At 47.1% G+C, this 25,874-nt stretch overlaps 2 protein-coding genes across 2 annotated transcripts in view; both read left to right on the top strand.

Moving 5' to 3' along the window:
- Positions 1-25,874, top strand: part of LOC130525977 (uncharacterized) — a 242,442-nt gene that overhangs the window by 83,006 nt on the left and 133,562 nt on the right. Inside the window, 1 exon segment of the mRNA XM_057033300.1 lies at positions 29-202. Coding sequence (XP_056889280.1) covers positions 29-202 — 174 coding nt within the window.
- LOC130525978 (uncharacterized) lies at positions 13,870-16,613 on the top strand. The gene is made up of 2 exons (XM_057033301.1): positions 13,870-15,394; positions 15,495-16,613. Exons 1-2 carry the CDS (start codon positions 14,349-14,351, stop codon positions 16,159-16,161), a joined length of 1,713 nt encoding a protein of 570 aa, XP_056889281.1. The 5' UTR covers positions 13,870-14,348; the 3' UTR covers positions 16,162-16,613.

Below are 25,874 nucleotides of genomic sequence, written 5' to 3'. Positions count from 1 at the left end.
TTATTTGCCCCATTTATTCCTTTTCCAGACTGAGTGGCTGCAGGTTATCAGAGATCAGCTGTGGCTCTCTGGCCTCAGCGCTGAGGTCCAATCCCTCCCATCTGAGGGTTCTGGACCTGAGTGATAACCAGCTGAAGGATCCAGGAGTGAAGCAGCTCTGTGGTTTTCTCCAGGATCCTCTCTGTGAGCTGGAGACTCTCAGGTCAGCTTTCTTTTATCTTCGACATAACAACTAAACAATGAAAGGCTTCAAGATAAACTCCATTGACTTTTGGAGAAGAGAAGTGTAGTATGAATATAAATGAGCCATTGAAAGTCAATTTTATAGATACTTTTTAACTATGTTGTTGCTGTAATATCCCAGTTTATCAGTGGGGGGCAGAGCTCTCCTGACTCCAAGGGCCCTGATTAAATAATGAAATAAAATAAAATAATGATTTTGAGCAAGTGTAATATGACTTTTCCTCCAATAAGAGATCATTTCTTGCCATGATTCCTGACCCAGACTGAGCAGCCGCAGTTTATCAAAGAACAGCTGTGACTCTCTGGCCTCGGCGCTGAGGTCCAATCCCTCCCATCTGAGGGTTCTGGACCTGAGTGGGAACCAGCTGAAGGATCCAGGAGTGAAGCTGTTCTGTGGTTTTCTCCAGGATCCTCTCTGTAAGCTGGAGACGCTCAGGTCAGTCAGAGATGATCCAGTACTTTCCCAGGTGTAACTAGTTAGATAATAAATGTTTCCATGTTTGATCTTTGTTATAAACGTAGTGTTACAGTTCTCAGAAAAAAGACCACACAGGACAGATTTGCAGTATTAAATTGGTTGTGGAAATCTGTCCCATGTGAGGATGGTCATCAATGACTAGAAAGGAAGTATCAGTTGTAGATTTGTCTTGTTTTATTTTAGGCTGGCCACAAAACCGCCCAAACATTCAGACCAATCAAAAATGGTTCTTCCTGTCTTTTAAAGATCAGAAGGAAAACTAGAAACCCCAAAAAGAAAGCTGCTGCAGTGTGCCATGCCCCTTCTCTACTGAGAAAAGCCATCCCAAACAGAGAAAAGCCCAAGTGTGAAGTGAGCGCCCTGTTAAACCTTGGTACCGAAAGCCTGCAGTTATTCTCATCTTAGGTGGCTTCATTCCAGCCAGAAGCCCAAACCTGCCTCCCTCTTAAAGGGGCAGCAGGTCAGTCCAACCACAGAAACCTTCATGAAGATCTGAAGCTTTCAGCATCCACAATTGTTGCACCTCACTTCCATTGGAGTCCAAATCAGAAGTCAACAAGTTGATTCTACACCGATTCTACACAATGCAACCATTTTAAAAAGGTTTCCATCCATAAGTTTTCACACATTTTTAGATAAATTTGTTTGTTCATCGCCTCCTTCTTTTGTAATGGTCATTAAAGAAAATGACCTTATTTGAGTTTTTCTCCTCACAAATATGACTTTCTATGAACGATGCAATAAATGCAGCTTGCAATCTAAGACAATATGGAAGTATGTGTATATAATAGTAGTGGAAGTAGCTCATAAAATAATACATTTGCTCTTCTCATCGAATCTTTCTATGTTATTAAAGAAAAACCTGCTCTTAGTCAACAACATCTAAGACATCAGCCAAAAATCCTAATTTTATACAATATAATATAAAACAGTAGAGAAGACTCTTTCTGCAGAGACACTGGTGGCAGGAATGCAGAAGTATCACCTGCTCAACTTGGAAGGTGGAGCAGAAACCACCAGCTGAGAAGGTCCTCAGCGAGAGGAAGTGGTGGAGAACCATGAAACTTGCTAAGCTCCACCTCAGCTCCAGAGACGGGCTGAGCTGGAGCTGTGGCACCAGGTATCGCCCAGAAGAGCCTCCAACAAACAAGCTCTTCTCTTGGGAGGAGAGGGCTTTGAATCTCAGCTCAGTGTGCTTGTCTCTAGTAGGTGGCAGCTGCACCTTTTCCTGAGGTCCTTGTTGATGCCCTGAGGGGAATTGATGCTCCTGCAATGTTTTCTGGCAGCATTGAGCTTGCAGTGGGGCAATCAAACACACTGTGGGGGGGCTCTCTTTCCTTCTCTCATCTGGAGAACAAGTGACACCAGCTGCCAATCATTGTTGGAGAAATGTGCAGTCAGGGGAACGATGCGTCCAGACTATAGCCACCCTTCCAGCATCCAGCAGTGTCTAAAACCTTTGATTTGGTTTCACCAGAGAGTGTAGGGATTGCAGGGTCGCTGCAGCATCGCCCGCAAGCTATCAGGAGTGGGTCGCTTTGTCCCAACTCCTGACAAGAGTTGAGTGCTGTTGAGAAATGTGGTTTCACAAACTTGGAAGGTATTTTGACCTACACACACTTTACATACGGTGTAGATCTTGTCCAACCGCCCTGAAAGAACCCAAAATAGGAACATACGGCAGATAAGCCGGTGCAGGACCAGAGGTTTGTTGCTTGTAAGCTGTGTTTTGCTCTGGTACATGTTGATTTTTATTTGTCTTCTCTCAAAATAATTGTTATTTTAGTCTAAGGGGCTGCAGTTTATCAGAGACCAGCTGTGATTCTGTGGCCTCAGCTCTGAAGTCCAACCTCTCCCATCTGAGGGTTCTGGACCTGAGCTCCAACACGTTGAAGGATTCAGGAGTGAAGCGGCTCTGTTCTGGACTGGAGAGTCCAAACTGTAAACTGGAGAGGCTCAGGTCAGTCTTCATTTTTCTACCTATATACCAGCTGCTAAGATGGTGAAGTGAGGCTGTTCTCAACACTGCTGTGATGCACCACATTAAAAAAATTCCTTGTAATATTGTGAATTCAGGTCTGACCCAACTAAGAACTAACGTAGGTTTAGTACTGACGCAGATACATGCAGACCTGCACCGTATAACCTTATCCTGCATTTTTCAGATTAAACTACTGCAGCTTATCAGAGATCAGCTGTGGCTCTCTGGCCTCGGCGCTGAGGTCCAATCCCTCCCATCTCAGAGAACTGGACCTGAGTGGGAACCAGCTGCAGGATTCAGGAGTGAAGCTGCTGTCTGATCTCGTAAAGAATCCACACTATGGGCTGGAGACATTGAGACATTTCTGGTTGAAGCCAGTCAACTCCCGCTCATCTGCTGCATCACTCACTGACCACTGGTGAAGAACATCTGTGGAAACATCTGCCGTCTACTCCCTCCATAGATGAAGAATTCAGTTTTTAAAAAGCGGTGGTGGACTTTCAGGAGATCAGTCGATGGTCGACAAAGCAGAAGCAGCTTCGCCTTGAAGTTAAATTAGTTCCTGGTATCACACAATGCATCTTTATAAAGTTCTAAATGGCTCCTCGGCCACTCTTATAAGCATGGAAACATTCTCTTAATTGTCTCTTCAAATGTCTGTATTATACGTTACTATTTTACATCATGCCTTCTGAATCTTTAGGGTTTAGTATTTACTGTCTCTGACATGGAGCATTGGAATATTTCAGCTGCAGCCAGCAAAAACCCATCAGAATGACGGCTATCGGTGGGAACCGCAGCTCATTTGACTTTAGTCAATCTGTTCAATGTTATAGGATTTATTGCACTTGTTGGATTGCAATACTCTCATGTGTCTCTGCTAATCCGCGTGTTCTTTAAATGAAGACTTCAAGTAACAAATGCCAATTTCACAATGTATTTAGCAAATAGAACCAATTCAAGATACAAATATACAGAGCTCTGGGCCAGTTCATAACCCTAGCAACAACAGAATCAATAGTCAGGGCATGATGTCTGACAACCTAACTATCCCGACCCAGTCCTTTATAGAAAGACATGTAAATTATTGATGCTAATTCAGTCCAATCCAGTCCTTCTTCTTGGGTGACCCACCTTCTTCTTCCAGCCTCCTTTGGTGTTGGTGCGGTCCTTCTTCTCCATTATCTTCCCCAGATGTCCAGGTCCGAGGTCATATTCCTGCCAAGGAACTTATCAACACCAGTAAACTATGCTGTCATATTTTACGATGGGGGTCTACCACTTTCCGTCTGACTGTCTCCTCCTGGCCCCAACCGTCCAAACAACATTCATGTCAAGGAAGGGTCAACTGACTTGCTTATGTTTATTCCTACTAAAGATTATATACTATCCCTAACTTCTAAACTAACTGTAACAGAAAACAAAAACATATAGTATAACACATGCTAACAAGATAAAAGATGCTAACAAGATATAATAATTCTCTTCACAATCTAATAAAAACTATGAATAAATGTGGGAAATAGGAAATAAAATGAAGCAAAATGACCAAATAAAATTCCCATGAATACTGTAAATTTAAAGATGTCAAGAATGGAATATCAGCTTAAATGGAATCAAACATAAAGTGAAAAGGCCTCCTTTAAGTTTACTGCAAAAATAAACACTAAATCAAGAGCGACACGCACCAAAAACGTCTCATTCTCTCTTCTGTCTCCACTCATTCTTTTATATTCTCTTAAGATAATGGGGACGGGGTCGTGTGATAACAAAACAACCTAATTGGGGACTATATTTTTGTTGCAGGAACTTTGGCTCTTCAGAAGTTTCTATGGCTTCCACAGATTGTGCATCCACTAGAAACTCAGTGTTTTTGAGGAACTACCAGGAGTGGCTGGAGTGGAGGCCAATGAGGCTATAGCTACATATAGGTACATATAGATCACCGTTATCCTCAACCCAAAAGACCACCAGTTGGCGCAGCAATACTAAAGATAGGAGGTTGTGGTCGTTGCGCAGACGCGGAGTGATATCACGCACAAACGTGCCCTATGTTCTATATACCGTATGTTCGCGACCAAAGGGCGCACCGTATTAAAAGGTGCAGCCTCAGTTACGGCTGCTGTTTCTGTATTTAACACATACATCAGGCGCTCCGGATTATAGGGCGCGGGCATGGTAAAACATACCGCTACGATAGCTTAAAACATGCATGCTAGCGCGTATTTAGCAATTTTGCGAAAGCCGGCAAGTTGAACAACCGACAACAATGTTTCCAAAATTAAAATTTTCGTATTTTTTGTATTTTGTTATTAAGCCCCGGAGGACTGAAGCAGGACCGCTGTTAAAAATGTATCGGTCCGCGCTTCCAGTTCTGGTGCAACGTCCAGTTCTAAATGTATGAATCCGCGTATTGACGTTTCAACGCCCCATCAGTAAACGGAGAGATTTGGATATAGTCCCCCTGAGGTGGTGTTTTTAGAGCAGTTCTTAACAACTTTCTCTTTGCCTGATAAGAGGTCCAAACATTATTTCACTTCCCTATAAAATACTCTAAAATTTGCCATTCAAGATCAGATACCACCAGGTATAATTCATCCTCTAAATTTTCACAATTTCTTATTCTGTCAGGCTGTTTTTAAACCTTTGGCAACATCAAATAAAGTACTCAACTGGTATTATGTCAGGCTGGTTTACATCCCATTAAAGAAGCCAGCAGAAATAAAGCACAACAGTTACACAGACTACGCACAATAATATAGAGGATATAAAAAACAGTGTTGAGATGGGTTTGTGTCACTTTAGTAAAATCAAAGCATTTTTCTTTATGTGCCAGCAATGAACACAATCTAAGAAGTCTTTGACACTAAACATATGGAGCTCCTACAGAACAAACTAAAGATTTGCTGTTATTAAGATAAAGAAATGCAACATTTCCCCCAGAGAAACGATGGGGATGGAAAAAGCCCTGGCTGTGTGCAACCTTAAAGAAGACATCTATGTATGACCAGCAGCAAAACCTATCCTACCAAAAAATCTGTGTAAATGGGCCGCTATATTGAGCCATGGTAACACATGTCTCAACAGGAGGGACGGTAGGACAGATACAGCAGCATTATACAACCTATGGATTTTTGCATTGAAATAAGACTGAAAAAGTGGGGGTCGTCTTACATTCGGGGTCTAGACATTATACCCATTCACAACGCTAGATGGCGCCAGATATCTTTGCTGTTGTTTATGATCTTCACCACAGGAGTCATCACGTGCGAATGCTGAACTTAACTCCCCAGGCCAAAGCGAACCCCTGTCACGAAGAATAAAAATAAAAATAGCGGTAGCATAAGAAGAAAAATAAAAAATAGAAAGAAAAGAGAAGAAAATAAGAGAAGAGATTAACAGAAAATAGAAACGTAGCGACAATCTGGAGAAGTGGGTCGAAGATCGGCCAGGTTAACCGGCAGCTGAGGAGAAGTTATGATGCAAACTTCAAGATGATGGTGATAAATGAGGCGGAGTCTTCAAACAATTGCAAAGCGGCTGTGAAATATGGTGTCACGGAGTGTAATGTACGGAGATGGAGAGCTCAAAAAGATGGCCTAAAAAATGCTCACAGTCAGAGAAAAGCTTTCCGTGGTCCTCAGAGCGGCCGCTTCCAAGAGCTCGACGGGAGGGTGTGCGCGTACGTGGACGAGAAAGAAAAAGGACGGGACGCCCATCAGCAGAGCTGTCATTCAGCTCAAGGCCGTGGAAATAGCCGAAGAGCTAAACATTCCCACGGCTGAGTTCAGAGCGAGCCTCGGCTGGTGGAAAAGAATGACGCGGCGTAACGGACTAACGCTGCGACGCAGAACAAGTCTAGCCCAGCGCCTGCCCTCTGACTCTGGAGAGCTGTTGTCTCCTCTCAGCGCTATGTGATCAACTTAAGGAAAAGCACTCTCACCCACTGGATCAGGTTGGCAATGCTGATCAGACACCTGTGTTTTTGACATGCCAACACCTGTCACTGTACACGAGAAAGGTGAGAAATCTGTTATTATAAAATCCACTGGAAATGAGAAGAGCCGCGTTACCGTCATGTTAGCCTGCCTCGCAGACGGAACCAAGCTCCCTCCGTATGTGGTTTTAAAGCGTAAGACAGTGCCTAAGGAGGCGATGCCAGCTGGCATTATTGTACGTGCCCAGGAAAAGGGCTGGATGGAGACCGAGCTTGTAGTGGACTGGCTCAAGGTTGTGTGGGGCAGACGACGTGGGGACTCAGAAAAAAAGAGGAACATGCGGATTTTGGATGCATTTTGTGGACACTTGTCTGATCCAGTCAAAAAACAAGTGAAGGCGATGAACGGCGACTTGGTGATCATTCCGGGGGGGAATAACAAGTCAGCTGCAGGTGTTGGATGTTGTGGTCAACAAACCATTCAAAGACAATCTGCCAAAGAAATCCACAGAGTGGCTCCTGTCTGGTGATCACGCACTCACACCGACAGGAGAGATCCAGAAGCCTCCGGTACGTTTGCTCTGTGAGTGGATCCTCCACGTGGGATGCAGTTTCCCCAAAGAGCATCATCCACGGGTTTAAGAAATGTTGCTATCAAATGCCCTGGGGCAGTGAGGATGACGTGCTGTGGGAGGAGCCAGAGATGATGTTGTGGGGAGAGTATGTTCTGACATGACAGAGCTCAGCGACTCTCAAGTTTAAACCAGTTTGCATTATTTTAACGCAATGTTTTTCCTTATTCAGATTTGTTTCAAGACTACAGCTACAGTTAGACTTCACTTTGATGGTTAATGCAGTTATTGCAATTTTGTTGTTTTATCACAGTAGATTGGTTTATTTACATTTCAAAAACCAGAAGCCGTTCATTTACAAATGTGATTGCACTTTAGTTTACATATTTAAATGTTCAGATATTAAGATGTGATAGACAGTTTTTGCATGATTTGAATGAGGCAAAATAACATGCTTTTTCTCTCAAATATATTGTTATAATCATTTGTTTCAGGTGTACTGTAATTATTTTACAGTAAAATTACTTTGCTTAAAATTACTTACTTTTTTCAAACTTGAGCCTTGAAAAAGAGGGGATCGTCTTATATTCGGGCCAATACGGTAATTCTTATTCAAAAAAAATTTGTAGAACATGTCTGACGTGTGCGAGACACAATTCACAAGGAAATCTGAGACCAAGGAGAGGAAAATTTCCTGCTCCCCAATATCCATTCCAAACTATACATATGGACTTCATAGAATTAAATAAAAGTGAAGGGAAAAATACTGTCTAGTCATAATAGATGCATTTTCAAAATGGATAGAACTATTTCCAACAAAAAACCCAGATGCGCTAACAGTTGCTAAAGCACTCTGCAAAGATATCATACCCAGATATGGGATCCCGAAAAAAATTACTGTGATAATGGTACTCATTTTGTAAATCAAGTTGTTAAAAAGATCAGTGTTATGTTTCATATTGATTTAAATCACCATTGCTCCTATCATCCTCAGAGCGCAGGATTAGTTGAAAGAACTAATGGCACTATTAAAAACAGACTGAAGAGATGCATGGAAGAGACGGGGAGACCGTGGACAATGTGTTGATTTGGCTAAGCTCTATATAAACATTACAAGCACCGCAGGCCTAACTCCTTATGAGGTCTTATTTGGAAGACCGTACAGGCTTCCTCAGTTCACAAACTACTGGGAGACAAATGATGAGTCTAATCTAGCTGATTACATGAGAAGAATGTTAGAAAAAACAAAAGCAAGGTCATGAAACCGAGACGCCCTCTGTCTCCCAACAGAACGGTGGAGCCAGGCGACTGGGTCCTAGTGAGGAGCGTAAAAAGAAACACTGGTATTCACCTGAGTGGGAAGGACCTGACCAAGTTCTTTTGTCTACACCTACTGCTGCTAAAATAGCTGAAAGATCAACCTGGGTGCACCTCACTCACTGCAAGAAGGTCATTTCTGTTGGAAACTCCGACCGGGAAGGTGATGCAAAGTCTGATAATAGGGTGGACTTAGACGAGTAGAGTCTGGGTAGACCCGAAAGTCAGTGAAGGTCAGAGAGCCGCCGACTCACTTAGGGGGGCTACTTCAACAGGTTATGGTCCATAGATGTGTACCAATAGTGTACCAATTTCATAAACATCACAAGGACAGCAGCGGGTAAAATAAACAAAAGATAATTTTTTTTAAAAGAGAGAGAAATCCAGAGGATTGGCTGATGCTGTAGTATGCTAGGCTCGGTGCTAGCTGTAATCATAGTATTCCTGATAAACATAATAGTTATACAAGGTTAAGTTCAAATGACTCCCAAGTGGCTACAGAATGCAATTAAATGTTTTGGAGTGTTTTTTTCTTCATATGCGTGTTTTTATTTGTATTATACCTCTGGAAACCCCCAGGTCTAAGATTGAACGTTACCAAAATATGGCATGGCAAGCAAAGTGTAAATAACCACCTAAAGGACCAATGTGACTGCAGCAGCGTTCCTTCCATAGCACCACAGGTGTGTCTGCCATCAAATGCGAGCACAACCGTGACAGTTCCTTTCACCAGCCTTAGCAGAGCTAGCATCCTGGGTAGAAACAACGCTGCAGCATGGAAAGATTATCCATGGCCTGTAACTAGCAGCAGGGCAGCTCTTATGCTGTATTTGACCTGGAAGCTTTTCATTCACCTGAAGCTCAACAGCTCTGTTATTTTAGCTTCACGTCTTTAGCACCTCTTTAATCGCTTGTTCATTTGTTGCACCCTGCTGCTCATGCATGCATTATAAGGTTCTGAAGTTGTGTCTCTGTTATTTATTTTATTTCTGGTGGTGGTGTGGGGATGAGAGACTGTTTGATACGTTGCCTATGAGAGCTACAGGACTATGTGCTTAAAAACACTTCTTATGCTAATTTCTGTTTTTCCCTATGTCGGCTGATCAATTAGTCACTCACAGGCATGGATTTATGCCTGAACAGTGGCGTCGTAATAAAAGATCTGCATGGCAATCTGAAAATGTTCCTACGTATAATGTTCCTACATGTATTGATGCTATCGGTGTTCCACGCGGTGTTCCAGATGAGCATAAATTAGTGGATCAAGTAGCTGCTGGCTTTGAATCTTCTATCTGTTGGTGGTGTACAATAAATAAGAACGTAGACAGGATCAACTACATCCATTACAATGTTCAACGTTTAGGAAATTGGACTCAGAGCGGTTTTGAGGCTGTTCATAGCCAACTGTCGGCTACTTCCCTTATGGCATTCCAGAACAGGATCGCAGTGGATATGTTGTTAGCTGAGAAAGGTGGTGTGTGTGTGTGTGTGCTGTGTTCAGAGATCAATGTTGCACCTTCATTCCTAACAACACTGCGTTGGATGGGAGTCTCACACTGGCCATAGAAGGCCTTCACACCCTGAACAGCAAGATGAAGGAGCACTCAGGAGCAAAGACCGCGATGTGGGACGGATGGATGAATGTGTTTGGGAAGTATAAGACATTGGTTCCATCTATCCTGATTTCTGGAGCTGTTTTTGCTGCAATCCTGACCTTGTGTGGATGGTTGTGTTCCCTGCCTGCGTTCTCTTATTAACCGCCTTATCACCACAGCTGTCGCTCCCATGGAAAACCGAATGGACGAGTTGTATCCCTTAATCAGCAGACAAGAGCCGGATTTGACTACAGACTCTGAAGACTGTGAGGGAATTGAGCTAATTTTCCAGAGTGTAAATGTATTTGTGTTCATAAACAGGACTTTGAAAATCTCCTGGAAGAGGTTGTTAAATGGCTGAGAATTTGAAGCAAATATGTGATAAACAGGAGGGAAATGTTAGATCCATTATATTAAAGTTCTCTCTTATTTGCTTTCACCTTGTTATATTCTTTATTCCTGTTATATTGTTCCTCATCACTTAATGTTTCTTATTATTTGCTAATGCTTCATGTTCATGATGCTTGATGTGTCACCTCGAACTTCTCTGGTCAAGGAGCTGGGTTAGGGTCAGGGCCTGACCCAGGAGCTGGGTTAGGGTTAGGGCCTGACCCAGGAGGTGGGTTAGGGTCAGGGCCTGACCCAGGAGCTGGGTTAGGGTTAGGGCCTGACAATGACCCAGGAGCTGGGTTAGGGTTAGGGCATGACCCAGGAGGTGGGTTAGGGTTAGGGCCTGACCCAGGAGCTGGGTTAGGGTTAGGGCCTGACCCAGGAGCTGGGTTAGGGTTAGGGCCTGACCCAGGAGGTGGGTTAGGGTTAGGGCCTGACCCAGGAGCTGGGTTAGGGTTAGGGCCTGACCCAGGAGGTGGGTTAGGGTTACGGCCTGACCCAGGAGGTGGGTTAGGGTTAGGGCCTGACAATGACCCAGGAGCTGGGTTAGGGTTAGGGCCTGACAATGACCCAGGAGGTGGGTTAGGGTCAGGGCCTGACCCAGGAGCTGGGTTAGGGTCAGGGCCTGACCCAGGAGCTGGGTTAGGGTTAGGGCCTGACCCAGGAGCTGGGTTAGGGTCAGGGCCTGACCCAGGAGCTGGGTTAGGGTTAGGGCCTGACCCAGGAGCTGAGTTAGGGTCAGGGCCTGACCCAGGAGCTGGGTTAGGGTTAGGGCCTGACCCAGGAGCTGGGTTAGGGTCAGGGCCTGACCCAGGAGCTGGGTTAGGGTTAGGGCCTGACCCAGGAGCTGGGTTAGGGTTAGGGCCTGACAATGACCCAGGAGCTGGGTTAGGGTTAGGGCCTGACCCAGGAGCTGGGTTAGGGTTAGGGCCTGACCCAGGAGCTGGGTTAGGGTTAGGGCCTGACAATGACCCAGGAGCTGGGTTAGGGTTAGGGCCTGACCCAGGAGCTGAGTTAGGGTCAGGGCCTGACCCAGGAGGTGGGTTAGGGTTAGGGCCGACCCAGGAGCTGGGTTAGGGTTAGGGCCTGACAATGACCCAGGAGGTGAGTTAGGGTTAGAGCCTGACCCAGGAGCTGGGTTAGGGTTAGGGCCTGACCCAGGAGCTGGTTGGGTTAGGGTTAGGGCCTGACAATGACCCAGGAGGTGGGTTAGGGTTAGGGCCTGACCCAGGAGCTGGGTTAGGGTTAGGGCCTGACCCAGGAGCTGGGTTAGGGTTAGGGCCTGACTCAGGAGGTGGGTTAGGGTTAGGTCCTGACAATGACCCAGGAGCTGGGTTAGGGTTAGGGCCTGACACTGACCCAGGAGGGGGTTAGGGTTAGTTAGGGCCTGACACTGACCCAGGAGGTGGGTTAGGGTTAGGGCATGACCCAGGAGGAGTTCTTTTAATCTGTCTGCTATGGAAGAATGTGCTGTGTGCGAGCTAAGCTAATCAAATCAGTGAAGGCCTACGTATAATCTCACCATTATGACTCACAGTCTTTTGCTTTGTTTGGGACCTGCTATCTTGTGCCCCCCCTTAGACACATTTGACTTCTGTAACTAGGGACCTCCTAATCTCAATAAAAGAAGGATGGCGGGAGGTGTGCGTCAGAACGAGTTGGAGATCTGGAACTGAGCACATCTCTCCGTTCTCCTTGCAAGTAAAATTCAAAACTGTTGTCTTTGCCTCATTTGTGTTTCTCGTGTTTCAGGTCGTTTGAAGCTAACACGACCAGGACCAGGACCAGGCTCAGGACAGGAAGAGCAGAAACGTGGGTGAAGTTCCTCCTCTCACCACTGGGGGACAGTGTTTGTCAAGCGGCAGGACGTCTGAGGGCCGCGCGTGAGCGGGACAATCGCGAACTCTTCATCTGGATCGTTGTTGGGATGCGACTCCGATCAAACCCTAAATAATAAAGCACGTGGTGAAGCGGTCGCCATGGAGACGCTCTGCTGAGTGTTGAAGTCAAGACCAAAGTTCCCCCCTCAAAGAGGTGATTCGCCTGTGGGGGGGGGGACACACGCTGCCTGTGTGTGTGTGTGTGTGTGTGTGTGTGTGTGTGGGGGGGGGGGGGGGTCCATCTGCTGCGCTGGACCTTTGATGGAGGCGCGAGCAACTGTGCAGCGATCCACGTCACCTTTAGGCCCTCTGCTGCCCCCTGGCGGTGACGAACGGAACCGCAGCCTGGTTTGACCTCCTCACTCTTTCTTCTGTCTCTCTTCTAGAAAGTGAGTGTCCATGAGAAGACTCTGCTTGGATGTTATTCCGAGATGTTATTCCGAGATGTTATTCCCGTATTGTGTCCCCCTCTTCCCCCCTGTAGCAACACTGTGCCTGGAGGACCACCGCCATCTGGTCCCGTCCTCAGCCCCTTCTGTCGCTCCAATGCTGCGCGAGCGCCGACAGGAGACCTTCCGGGAGCCAGAAGACGGCTGGTGGCGCCGGGGGGGGACGTGTCCCTAATCTCGTGATTATGGGTTCTGATGGGCTCTAGTGAGGATATCGGATCCTTTACTGCCAGAGCTGCGGCAGGATTGTCAGGCCAAGAAAGGTCCTCCCCCCTCATCGTCAACGGGGGACCAGTGGGGGACCAACGGGAGACCAATGGGGGACCAACCCAACAGAGGGACCAACGCGGGATTAATGGGGGACCAACGGCGGACCAATGGGGGACCAATGCGAGGCCAATGGGGGACCAACGCGGGGCAATGGGGGACCAACGCGGGGCCAATGGGGGACCAACGCGGGATTAACGGGGGACCAACGGGGGACCAACAGGAGACCAATGGGGGACCAACGGGGGACCAATGGGGGACCAACGGGAGACCATTGGGAGGACCAACGCGGGATTAATGGGGGACCAACGGCGGACCAGTGGGGGACCAATGGGGGGCCAATGGGGGACCAACGCGGGGCCAATGGGGGACCAACGCGGGATTAACGGGGGACCAACGGGGGACCAACAGGAGACCAATGGGGGACCAACGGGGGACTAATGGGGGACCAATGGGGGACCAATGGGAGACCATTGGGAGGACCAACACGGGATTAATGGGGGACCAACAGCGGACCAGTGGGGACGAATGGGGGGCCAATGGGGGACCAACGCGGGACTAACGGGGGACCAACGGGGACCAATGGGGGACCAACGGGAGACCATTGGGAGGACCAACGCGGGATTAATGGGGTACCCAACGGCGGACCAGTGGGGGACCAATGGAGGACCTACGGGGGACCAACGGGGGACCTACGGCGGACCAACGGGGACCAACGCGGGATTAACTGGTGCACCGACTCCGCGACTCTGAGAGACACTGCTCAGCCAATGTGGAGTTTTTAATGGTTAAATGTAGACCGTTTTATCTGCCTCGGGAATTCACATCCGTCATCATAACAGCAGCTTACATTCCCCCGGATGCTAATGCCACTCTTGCGATGAATGAACTTCATGCGGCTATTAGCCAACAACAGTCCGCCCACCCGGAGGCTGCATTTGTTGTTGCGGGTGACTTCAATCATTCAAACTTAAAAACTGTGCTTCCAAAATTCCACCAACATGTTTCCTGCAATACAAGAGGAAACAAAACTCTGGACCATGTCTACACAAACATGGCTGGTGCCTATACGGCAACACCCCTCCCCCACCTAGGACAATCAGACCACCTTTCTTTGTTCCTCACCCCCAAGTATTCACCCCTCATCAACCGCGTCAGGCCATCAATGAAGACCATCAAGTGTGGCCGGCGGGAGCAGACTCCGTACTCCAGGACAGGTTTCAACACACGGACTGGAGTATGTTTACGCCCCAGGGCAGCTGTGGCTCACACACACACACCGACATTGACAATTTCACCTCCACTGTTCTGGACCACATCACCACCACCATCAACAGCATAACCACCACGAAGCGGATCACCACATACCCCAATCAGAAGCCATGGATGAACAAGGAGGTGCGGCTCCTGCTGAAGGCGCGCAACACTGCCTTCAGATCAGGAGAAGCCCAGGCCTACAGCACAGCCAGGGCTAACCTGAGGAGGGGCATCAAAAAGGCCAAGCACACCTACAAACGCAAGATTGAGGGTCACTTTTCCAGCTCTGACCCCAGGCGTATGTGGCAAGGCATCCAGGCCATCACCGACTACAAACCCAACAACTCCAGCCCCACAGTCATGGACACCGCCTTCCTGAACGAGCTTAATACCTTCTATGCTCGCTTCGAAAAGGACACCGCCACTAGGACCCCTCTCCCAGCAGACCACCAACCCATCACACTATCATCTACCGCCGTCTACACAGCCCTCAGCCGGATCAACCCACGCAAGGCTGCTGGTCCTGATGGCATCCCTGGACGTGTGCTCAGGGCATGCGCAGAACAGCTCGCCGGGATTTTTACGGACATCTTCAATCTGTCCCTCGCCCACGCAGTGGTCCTGTCTTGCTTCAAGGCCACAACTATCGTCCCAGTTCCGAAGCATTCCAGACCAACCTGCCTCAATGACTACCGCCCGGTAGCACTCACCCCCATCATTATGAAGTGCTTCGAGTGGCTGGTCCTGGCTCACCTGAAGGACTGCCTCACAACCACACTCGATCCACACCAGTTTGCCTACCGCAGCAACAGGAGCATAGATGATGCAGTCTCCATAGCACTGCACTCTGTGCTCACACACCTGGACAACACGAACACTTATGCACGATTGCTGTTTGCTGACTTCAGCTCAGCTTTCAACACCGTCGTCCCCTCCAAGCTGATCACCAAACTTGGAGACCTGGGCATCAACCCCTCCCTCTGCAACTGGACTCTGGACTTCCTGACCGACAGACCACAGCATGTTAGGTCAGGTCACAGCCGCTCCACCACCATCACACTCAGCACGGTGTGCCACAAGGCTGTGTGCTGAGCCCGTTCCTCTACTCTCTATCACCCACGACTGCAGACCTGTACATGGATCCAACTCCATCATCAAGTTTGCAGACGACACAACGGTGATCGGTCTCATCAGCAACAACGACGAGACAGCCTACAGAGAGGAGGTAGAGCGCCTGACCACATGGTGCGCTAACAACAACTTGGTCCTCAACACCAGCAAGACCAAGGAGCTCATCGTGGACTTCAGGAAGGCAAGAGGAGGCACACAGGACCCCAGCCACATCAACGGGATGGCTGTCGAGCGTGTCTCCAGCTTCAAGTTCCTGGGGACCCACATCTCAGAGAACCTGTCCTGGACCACAAACACCTCCAGCATCATCAAGAAGGCTCACCAGCGCCTCTTCTTCCTGAGGACACTGAGGAAGAACCAGCTATCCTCGGCTGTCCTGGTGAACTTCTATCGCTGTGCGATAGAAAGCATCCTGACCAACTGCGTGTCAGTCTGGTATGGAAGCTGCACTATCGCTGAGCACAAGGCCTTGCAGAGGGTGGTGAAAACTGCCCAACGCATCACAAGGACTACACTCCCTGCCATCGGAGATGTCCAGAGGAAGCGCTGCCTGCATCGAGCACGCAGCATACTCAAGGACTCCTCCCACCCCCACCCACCACAGACTATTTTCCCTCCTGCCCTCTGGGAGGCGCTACAGAACCCTCAGGACTCGGACCAGTAGACTGAGGAACAGCTTCTTCCCCAGAGCGGTGTCCCTGTTGAACTCCTGCTGACCCTTACACACTCCACACCTCACTACACTACAGCAGTTTACACAACAACTCACTAGCTTAGTAACCAATGTAGCTACTGTTTAAACCTGTCCTGCGCACTCATGCACTTTATCATCTGTATCTGTATACACGTAATTTATAATTTGCACATCTCCTCTATCTTATGTAAATAGCTAAATAGCTCCTGCACTTATAGTCCAAGGCATTTAATGTAAACACCATCTGTAAAATATGTTTATAGCACAACCCGGTAAACGATTGTAAAATAACCGCCATACTGTATTTATTAGTTATTATCCTCACTTGCTGCTTCTTTTGCACTTCTGGTTAGATGCTAAACTGCATTTTGTTGCTCTGTACCTGTACATGTGCAATAACAATAAAGTTGAATCTAATCTAATCTAATCTAATCTAATTAACGGGGGAGCAACGGCGGACCAGTGGGGGACCAATGGGGGGCCAATGGGGGACCAACGCAGGATTAACGGGGAACCAGCGAAGGACCAGTGGGGGACCAATGGGGGACCAACTGGGAACCAGCGAAGGACCAGTGGGGGACCAATGGGGGACCAACGGAGGACCAACGGGGGACCAATGGGGGACCAGTGGGGGACCAACGGGGGACCAGTGGGGGACCAACGGGGGACCAGTCTGGGACCAGCGGGGGACCAACGGGGGACCAATGGGGGACTAGTGGGGGGACCAGCGGGGGACCAGCGGGGACCTATCCAGAAAGAGGTGTGGGGCCAGTTCATGGGGCCCCACCTCCACCTGTCAGGTGACAACCACGGTGGGGTTTAGCTGAAACCAGCTAACCAGCTCAGCTCCTGCCCAGGCTGGCAGGGAGGCGTGAAGATTGGTGTATTTGCTACACGAAGCAGGAGGATCACGTTAGCAGGCTAGCATTAGCATTTAGCTGCAAACATGATTCAGCTGAAGGCACTTAGTCTCATTAAAGTCTTCCTAAACTTCACCGTCTTCTTCTTCATTATACTTTTGAATAAAATTAATCATCTAATCTAAAAAGCTCTGAAATATTAATGCTGCCTTGCTAATTATGCTTTGGACTCTGAATCCTGAGCAAAGCGTTTAGAGACACGAGATGTTGGATTTTGGTCTCTGATATGAAACATTCTGACTTGAAACTTTATTATTCTGGACAGATTCATATTTTATTTAAGAAAAGAACAATTGAGTTGAGGGGGGGGGGCTGCTGTCACAGGATGTTAGCCACCATGGCAGGTGCCGCTCGGCCTCTCTGTGTCATTACACACCTTTAAAGCGTACCTTAACTTTGATCTTTTGACTTTGTCTTTGATCTTTTAACCTTTCTGTTGTTCTGTTGATCTTTTTCTTTGACATTTTGACCTTTTCTTTGATTTTTTGACCTTTCTGTCGATCTTTTGACCTTTCTGTTGATCTTTTGACCTTTGCTTTGATCTTTTTTTAAATCTGCTTTAATATTTTGACCCTGCCTTTAATAGTGTGACCTCTGCTTTAATCTTTTGACCTTTCCTTTGATCTTTTGACCTTTCCTTTGGCTGGGGGGGGGGGGGGGGGTTGGGAGGCATCAATAATCCACGGCCTCTTTGCCAGGGAAACAGGAAGTGAAGGTAAAGGATAGTGAGACCTGCACGGCGCACCTGAACCAGACCCGATCGCCGCCGATGGTGATGGAAACGTATGGAGCCCATAAAAGAGCCGAGTAACGAGCCTGTTTAAAGCACTCCTGCCAGTTAAACATCCAATAGTCACAGTGTGACCATGAAACCTCATCGCCATGGAGCCGTCTGGGCAGCTGCTGCCCTCCTTCCCCAGCATGGATTTGTGCTGAGCAGAGCTACTTTAGGCTCCGCCCCACCCCTGAGCTGCTGTGGGCCACCCCCGTCACAGGGGTCAGTTATTATGGGATGTGGAGGATGGAGCCCGGCCATTACCCGGTTGATGCATGTTGTGATGATGAACGAGAGCTTAGGCGTCACCTCTCCGAGCTCCTCTTCCTCGTATCCTTCCTCGTATCCTTCCTCGTATCCTTCCCCCCCAGCCGCCTCCTCCCCCCTTTGGCTCCTCAGCAGTTTTCTCATTAGCGATTAGCGCGGAGCTGGAGCCCATTACGTACGACACTCCCGCTGATTGTTTCCAGTCCCAATGAAGTTCCTCACAGCGGAGGGTTGCTAGTTGCTAGTTAGCGCACGTTAGTTCAAAGGAAGGTGGGACGCTGGAGGAGTGGGACACCGGCCTGTCCGCTCCGTCCTCCCTCATAATAACCCTGAGGAGGTTGAAAGGTTCTGGCTTTTAACCGAGCAGATGTCCACGTGTCCACACTTGGCTCCTCCCACCCTGGACAAATGAGTGTCCTCTGAAGACTCGGTGCTTCCGTTACCTTTGAAGTCTTTTATCTTGGACGCCGTCTCGTCCCTGCTTGCCCTTCCCTCGCGTCCACGCACATGAAGTCCTTCTGGAGCAATGAAGGACGTTAGGACGGCACACGTCACAGACCAGGAAGCGAACCCACAACCTGCTGGCAGGAAGCTTCACTCAAATCACCTTTTTATTCCTCACAGATTTGTTTATTTCTTCTTTGCTGCCTCCTGGCAGCTCCTCACGAGCTTCATTTGCATGCACTTCCTGTTTGTTTTAGCCTGGAGTGTGTTGACGTGGGCTAATGCAGCGCACATAGAAGCAGCCCCCCCGCCTCACGTGCACCCCCACCGCTCGCTTTCCCCTTAGCGGGCCATCTGTCATGGTAACGGCGTCAAATGTTTCCATTTGCATCTTTTTCATGGAGATGCTGCTGCTACTGCTGCTGCTACTACTGCTGCTGCTCTGCTGCTACTACTGCTACTACTGCTGCTGCTGCTACTGCTGCTGCTGCTGCTACTGCTGCTACTACTGCTGCTGCTACTGCTGCGTTGCTACTGCTGCTACTACTGCTGCTGCTGCTACTACTGCTGCTGCTGCTACTACTGCTACTGCTACTGCTGCTACTACTGCTGCTGCTGCTACTACTGCTGCTGCTACTGCTGCGTTGCTACTACTACTGCTGCTGCTGCTACTGCTGCTGCTGCTGCTGCTACTACTGCTGCGTTGCTACTACTACTGCTGCTGCTGCTACTGCTGCTACTACTGCTGCTGCTGCTACTACTGCTGCTACTACTGCTGCTACTACTGCTGCTGCTACTGCTGCGTTGCTACTACTGCTGCTGCTGCTGCTCTGCTGCTACTGCTGCTACTACTGCTGCTGCTGCTACTACTACTGCTGCTACTACTGCTGCTGCTGCTGCTCTGCTGCTACTGTTGCTGCTACTGTTGCTGCTGCTGCTACCCTGCGCCCTTGCATCGATTACCGGGGTCTCAACGACATCACTATCAAGAACCGGTACCCCCTACGACTCATTTACTCTGCCTATGAGCTACTTCAAGGGGCCAAGATCTTCACCAAGCTTGACCTTCGTAATGCCTACCACCTCATACGCATCAGTGAGAGGGACGAGTGGAAGACGGCCTTCAACACCCCCACTGGACATTATGAATATTTGGTGATGCCATTCGGTCTCACCAATGCCCCCACTGTCTTCCAAGCCTTGGTGAATGATGTCCTCCGGGACATGATCAACAAATATGTGTTTGTCTACTTGGACGACATTCTTATCTTCTCCACCTGCCTTGAGGATCACATTCACCATGTCAGGACGGTGTTGCAGCGTCTCCTGGAGAATTCGCTGTTCGTCAAGGTTGAGAAATGTGAGTTCCACACCCAGTCGGTGGCCTTTCTTGGCTACATTGTGGCCGAGGGACGCTTGGAGAAGGATCCTGCTAAGGTGGAGGCAGTAAAGTCCTGGCCAGTTCCGGAGACCCGTAAGCAACTGCAGCGTTTCCCGGGTTTTGCAAACTTTTATCGACGCTTCATCCGGAACTACAGCTCCATTGCTGCTCCCCTCACCATGTTGACCTCCCCCAAGAGTCCCTTCCGCTGGTCCCACGCTGCAGACTCTGCTTTCCAGACCCTGAAGAACCGGTTCAGCTCAGCACCCATGCTCCAGGTCCCGGAGATTGAACAAGTTCGTTGTGGAGGTGGGTGCTTCCGATGTTGGAGTGGGTGCAGTCCTGTCTCAGCGAGCAGCAGGTGACCAGAAACTCCATCCATGTGCTTTCTTCTCTCGGCGTCTTTCACCGGCCGAGAGAAATTATGACATTGGCAATCGGGAGCTTCTGGCTGTCAAGCTGGCCCTAGAGGAGTGGCAACACTGGCTTGAAGGGACTAAGCAGCCCTTCTTAGTTTGGACAGATCACAAGAACCTGGAGTACATCCGAACTGCTAAGAGACTCAACTCCCGACAGGCACGATGGGCCCTCTTCTTCACCAGGTTTTCATGGTTGTTTACAAATTACGATCCAGTCACATTTCTTGATGACTTCCTCGGGAGAGCACTAATGAAGTCTCTCAAAAGTGAAAATGGCCACCTGGACTTGTTTGTGCGCTTCCTCAGCTGTGAGGAACTGCAGGAAGGCCGAGTAAGTAAAGATTTTTGGGGCCGGACATCGGCGTTTAAATCAAGCAAGTGGATCATGTCAGGTAGCAATACCCCCTCCAGTGGTCATTCCTTCAATTCTTTATCTCCATTGCAGCGTCCATAAATTAAAAAAACAACAATTCATCCAGAAATGTTCAACACTGGCTGGATATAAGTTCAAAGGTCAATCCAGACAAACCAACATAAGGCAGGAATAATAGGAGCCACAAGTGAACTGACTATCATGAAATTACTGTCATGTCATTAAATAACTTTTGTTTGTTTGTATACATCGTATTTAAAACAACAGAAAAACACATTTTAACTAATGACACGTGACTATTTTGCTTCATTTGTTCAATGTAAAACCAGCCGGCCTCGTTGGTTTAAATGGGTGTTTTAGGTCTTTGTGGCGGTTCCGTTTGGAGCCTTTATGTGACCCACAAAGTTGTTTGACCCTTTCCACACCCGTTAGGTGGCAACTTCATCACTAGCAACAAAAGGTGCAGTGAAAATGATTTGAAGGGAAACAGGCAGATATAACAGAAGCTGAGGGCAATCGATGCAACCAGAGACTCTGATGTCATCGATCGGATCGCTGAATTAAGACTTGACGCACAATCGTACAAATTGGATGAAATGCAAAATATCCAAAGAGCCAATAGACAGATAAAAAGATGCACGTTTCTTTAAACCATTTGCTACAATCATTTTAAATATTGAGTAATTATGAGCTGTTCTAAAATAAGACAGATGTTGAGAATAATTCAGTTGCATTTCAGATCTGATGGTCGTTCAAACTGTTGCTCTACGGTGTTGAATTTAGCTTTTCCAGGAAATGAGCTACATTTGTGTTGAGGTAGATTCTCAGATAAGTTGATGAGAAATCCCAAAGTTTGACTCACTATTTTTGTTTCATACACAACAGACTGTCTGATAGTTTTCTTTCAAAGAGTCATTGGGAAGTTGTGGCCTCAGCAATGACGTCAAACCCTTCTCATCTACGGGAGCTGAGCTTAAGCGAGAACCAAAGCCTGACAGATGCCGGAGCAAAGTTACTGTCTTCTGCAATGATGCATCCAAACTGCAGACTGGAGACGCTCAGGTCAGGAGGCCTCTGTTGGTCTTTTCTAAATTTCTTTACATTTTCTGCTTTTCTCTTCATTTTCATATTTAGAAATGTGTTTTTATTTGCCCCATTTATTCCTTTTCCAGGCTGTGGGACTGCAATTTATCAGAGATCAGCTGTGGCTCTCTGGCCTCGGCGCTCTTCCAGAAATCAGTCTACTGCTTTGTTCATCTGAGCGTTCAGGAGTTTCTGGCTGCCGTCTACATGTTCCACCGTTACACCAGGAAAGACACAGCGGTATAAATCAGTTCCTAAAATGTTCGAAACCAAACGACTTTTTCCGGTTTGCTGAGTTGTTTACAAATAATGATCCAGCCACATCTCTTGATGACTTCCTCAGGAGAGAACTAATGAAATCTCTTGAAAGTAAAAATGGCCACCTGGACTTGTTTGTTCGCTGCCTTCATGGTCTCTCTCTGGAGTCCAATCAGAGGATCTTGGGAGGACTGTTGGATCAGAGGAACAGCCACCCAAAAACCATCCAGAAGGTCCTCAACAACCTGAAGGAGGTGAACAGTGATGAAATCTCCCCAGACAGAAGCATCAACATCTTCCACTGTCTGATGGAGATTAAGGATCAGTCAGTCCATCAGGAGATCCAAGAGTTCCTGAAGTCAGGGGAGATATCAAAGAGGGAACTGTCAGAGATCCACTGTTCAGCTCTGGCCTACCTGCTGCAGATGTCAGAGGAGGTTCTGGATGAGCTGGACCTGCAGCAGTACAACACCTCAGATGAGGGGCGACGTCGCCTGATTCCAGCTGTGAGGAACTGCAGGAAGTTCCAGTAAGTAAAGATTTTTGGGGCCGGACATCGGCGTTTAAATCAAGCGAGTGGATCATGTCAGGTAGCAATACCCCCTCCAGTGGTCATTCTTTCAATTCTTTATCTCCATTGCAGCGTCCACAAATTAAACAAACAAAGCAGAAGCAGCTTCACCTTGAAGTTAAATTAGTTCCTGGTATCACACAATGCATCTTTATAAAGTTCTAAATGGCTCCTCGGCCACTCTTATAAGCATGAAAACATTCTCTTAATTGTCTCTTCAAATGTCTGTATTATACGTTACTATTTTACAGAATGCCTTCAGAATCTTTAGGGTTTAGTATTTACTGTCTCTGTGACATGGAGCATTGGAATATTTCAGCTGCAGCCAGCAAAAACCCATCAGAATGACGGCTATCGGTGGGAACCGCAGGTCATTTGACTTTAGTCAGTCTGTTCAATGTTATAGGATTTATTGCAATCTAATAAAAACTATGAATAAATGTGGGAAATAGGAAATAAAAAGAAGCAAAATGACCAAATAAATCTCCCATGAATACAGTAAATTTAAAGATGAGAACCTGCTGCACTGTGCCGTGCCCCTTCTCTATTGAGAAAAGCCCAAGTGTGTCCTTCAGTCACCTCAGACATTCAGCCAGCTTTTAATACCTTTGTTCAAGCCCAGAACGCCCTGGATTATTCCCACTGAAGATGGAAAAGCAGGTGGAAAACATGAGTTATTGTTAAATGTACTGGTGTATGACTATAGCGTATTATTGGACCACTATAAACTTGTTGTTTGTTGTTTTTCTTTCTTTGTGGAGATTAACACGTTAAAAATAAATTGCTCTGGTTCAGCAGTTGATCTTGTTTTCTTATTTGACCTATACGACACAATTTCACAAAGCTAAACATAAATTTTTACAGAATAGTTTTATCCTTCCGATTACCAGCACCAGCTATTCAAAATATATAATGTAGCGCGTTTTAAAATGAACTGAATGATGTCTGCCTTGTCTCTCCTCTACCTGTCCTCCCCCTTCTCCTCCTCTCTCCCTACCCACCCCCCCATCAGCAGGAGTCCCCCCCCCCCATATGAGCCTGGTCCTGCTCAAGGTTTCTTCCTGTTCTTCCTGGGGAGATTTTCCTGTTGATTGTTAGGGATCAGGCCCTGGGATTCTGCATAGCACCAAGTTTGACTACAACAGACATTACAAATAAAGATGATTTGATTTGATTTAAAAATAAAAGAACTGCGCCTGAAAATGAAGCAGAAGCAATAAAAACCCAACACCAGCGAAGCTTTCGAAGAATCTCAGATATTGATGAAACATTCTGGAAATCATGATGGAGAGATATTTTTCTCACGGCTCAAATTCCACAGCTATTAAGTGATTAAATGGATTTAATGGTGATATTCTGGAGTCCACAATTTCAGGTGAAGTTACACTGGGGAACAATTTGAAAATATCCTGTTGAGGTTTTTTTATTTAATTCTTCTGATTAAAAATAAAATTGGCACGCTGATTCCAAAATTACAGTCATTTTCCCCCCAGTTTTGAAAGCTTCTCCTCCAGATCAGCAAATTTCCCCTAATGAGCTGGAGTCAGACTGGCCAGCTGATGACAACTGGATCAGCTCCGTTGGTGCCGTCACCATTAAGAGGTGTGTGCAGCCCCCAAAAGGTCAGTACTGTCAATATCCTATAGGGACACTTTGAACCAGAGGGGATCCTATAGATCAAAAAGTTGACCCAGTTTGATTCCGCACCCAAAAACGAACATCTGTCAGACGAACTCCAGTTGTTTCCCAGTATTTCAGTTAAAACGTGGACCAAATTGTTCTGAAGAGAGGCGCCTGTGCTGGATATGACGCGATCCAACCACGAACACGTGACGTGTCGAGGAAGAAGAAGCGAAAGTGAAAGTTCTCAACTTCGGGCTCCATCTGGACTGACCGAGCCCTGATGGAAAACCTCTAATATTCAGGTAGCATTTGGTTCTTTCACTGCTGTCGTCTCGAATCAATGTTCCGCTGCGAGATGCGGCTTAATAACCTGCGTGTGCGCAATGAGCGTGCGCGTGTTTCGGACGCACATTGCGGCTGGTCGACGGGAATGTTGTGATGGATGATCAAACTTTGTAGCGTGTTTCCTCTAACTGCGTTTTCCTGAGCCAACATTTTAGAGGTTGAGGAAGCACATTTTAATACTCACAATAAGTCGACAATATTATTTGCAGTTAGTGGAAAAATCCACGGAAAGAGAGACACAAACGCGACAGTTTTAGCCTCCTCTCTTTGTCCCTCCACCAGGGGGACAATCAATCCTTTATTTAAAAAAGGAGAGTATGTAAAGAGGGAGAGATCAAGGCATTCCATTTTATTGTTTTAACAACTGGTTCTTTGTGGAATATGAATTTGTTATTATGGATTTATGAAATGTGTTCTATTTTGAATGAAGCAGTCCAGAAACCTAAACCCATGGTGTTTTGATATTTTTGGTCCTGTACATGTGGTCAGATAAGATTAGTCTGAGCAGAATTGGGTGGCTTTTGCCCTTTGCTGTGTGTCATCTATTCTATTCAGCATGTTGGGTTGCTTGACTTCTGTTGGGTTGTGTCAACTTGATCATCACTTCTGAGATATTGACACACCTTTTTCCTGAGGCTGGCTCCAATGCTGCCAACACACCTGGCCATGGATATGGTGGGACTTCTGTGATGAGTGGGGTCAGAGGTGGTGGACAAGCTCTGCTCCAAAACAAGCTTGCTAGATATGTTTGGGATCTCCTCCGCCACAACCAGCAGCTGCAACTAGTAGCTGTGCACGCCATGCAGAGTTTTGACCTCTAGGTCAGGCTACAAATGTTTTTTCCAGCACCATCATGTGTTCATGAGAAACATGATGCACCTGATCAAAAAAAGCTGCTTGTAATCTGACAGACGAGCCATGATGAGATGTCAAGGTGCGTTGTTGAAAATGAAGATCCTCTTCTTGGGATCCTGTCTGAGATGACAGAAGATGATGCTGCATTTGACCCACTTTGATGATGTGATCACTTATTTCTGTTTAGTTTTGAATGCATTCTCATCTTATTTGTTGAATTTAATGTTGAGAACTGACATCTTGAAAGAATTTAGGTTTTCTCGTAAACCATAACCAGATAAAAAATGATTTAATTTGTATTTGTGTGCGTCCGTCTAATGCCACCGCACCTTTTGAAACACCCAGGAGAAACATTTTTTCCACAACTAT

This window comes from Takifugu flavidus, chromosome 5, assembly GCF_003711565.1.
Source record: "Takifugu flavidus isolate HTHZ2018 chromosome 5, ASM371156v2, whole genome shotgun sequence".
NCBI classification, from domain to species: Eukaryota; Metazoa; Chordata; class Actinopteri; order Tetraodontiformes; family Tetraodontidae; genus Takifugu; species Takifugu flavidus.
This window is presented reverse-complemented; position numbering and strand designations above follow the sequence as displayed.

Bases quoted from the DNA above. Each gene is read 5' to 3' on its own strand.
- LOC130525978 (XM_057033301.1), top strand. From the start codon at position 14,349: ATGTTTACGCCCCAGGGCAGCTGTGGCTCACACACACACACCGACATT. The intron at 15,395-15,494 runs GTCAGGTCACAG...CCACGACTGCAG, and splicing joins GACAGACCACAGCATGTTAG to ACCTGTACATGGATCCAACT.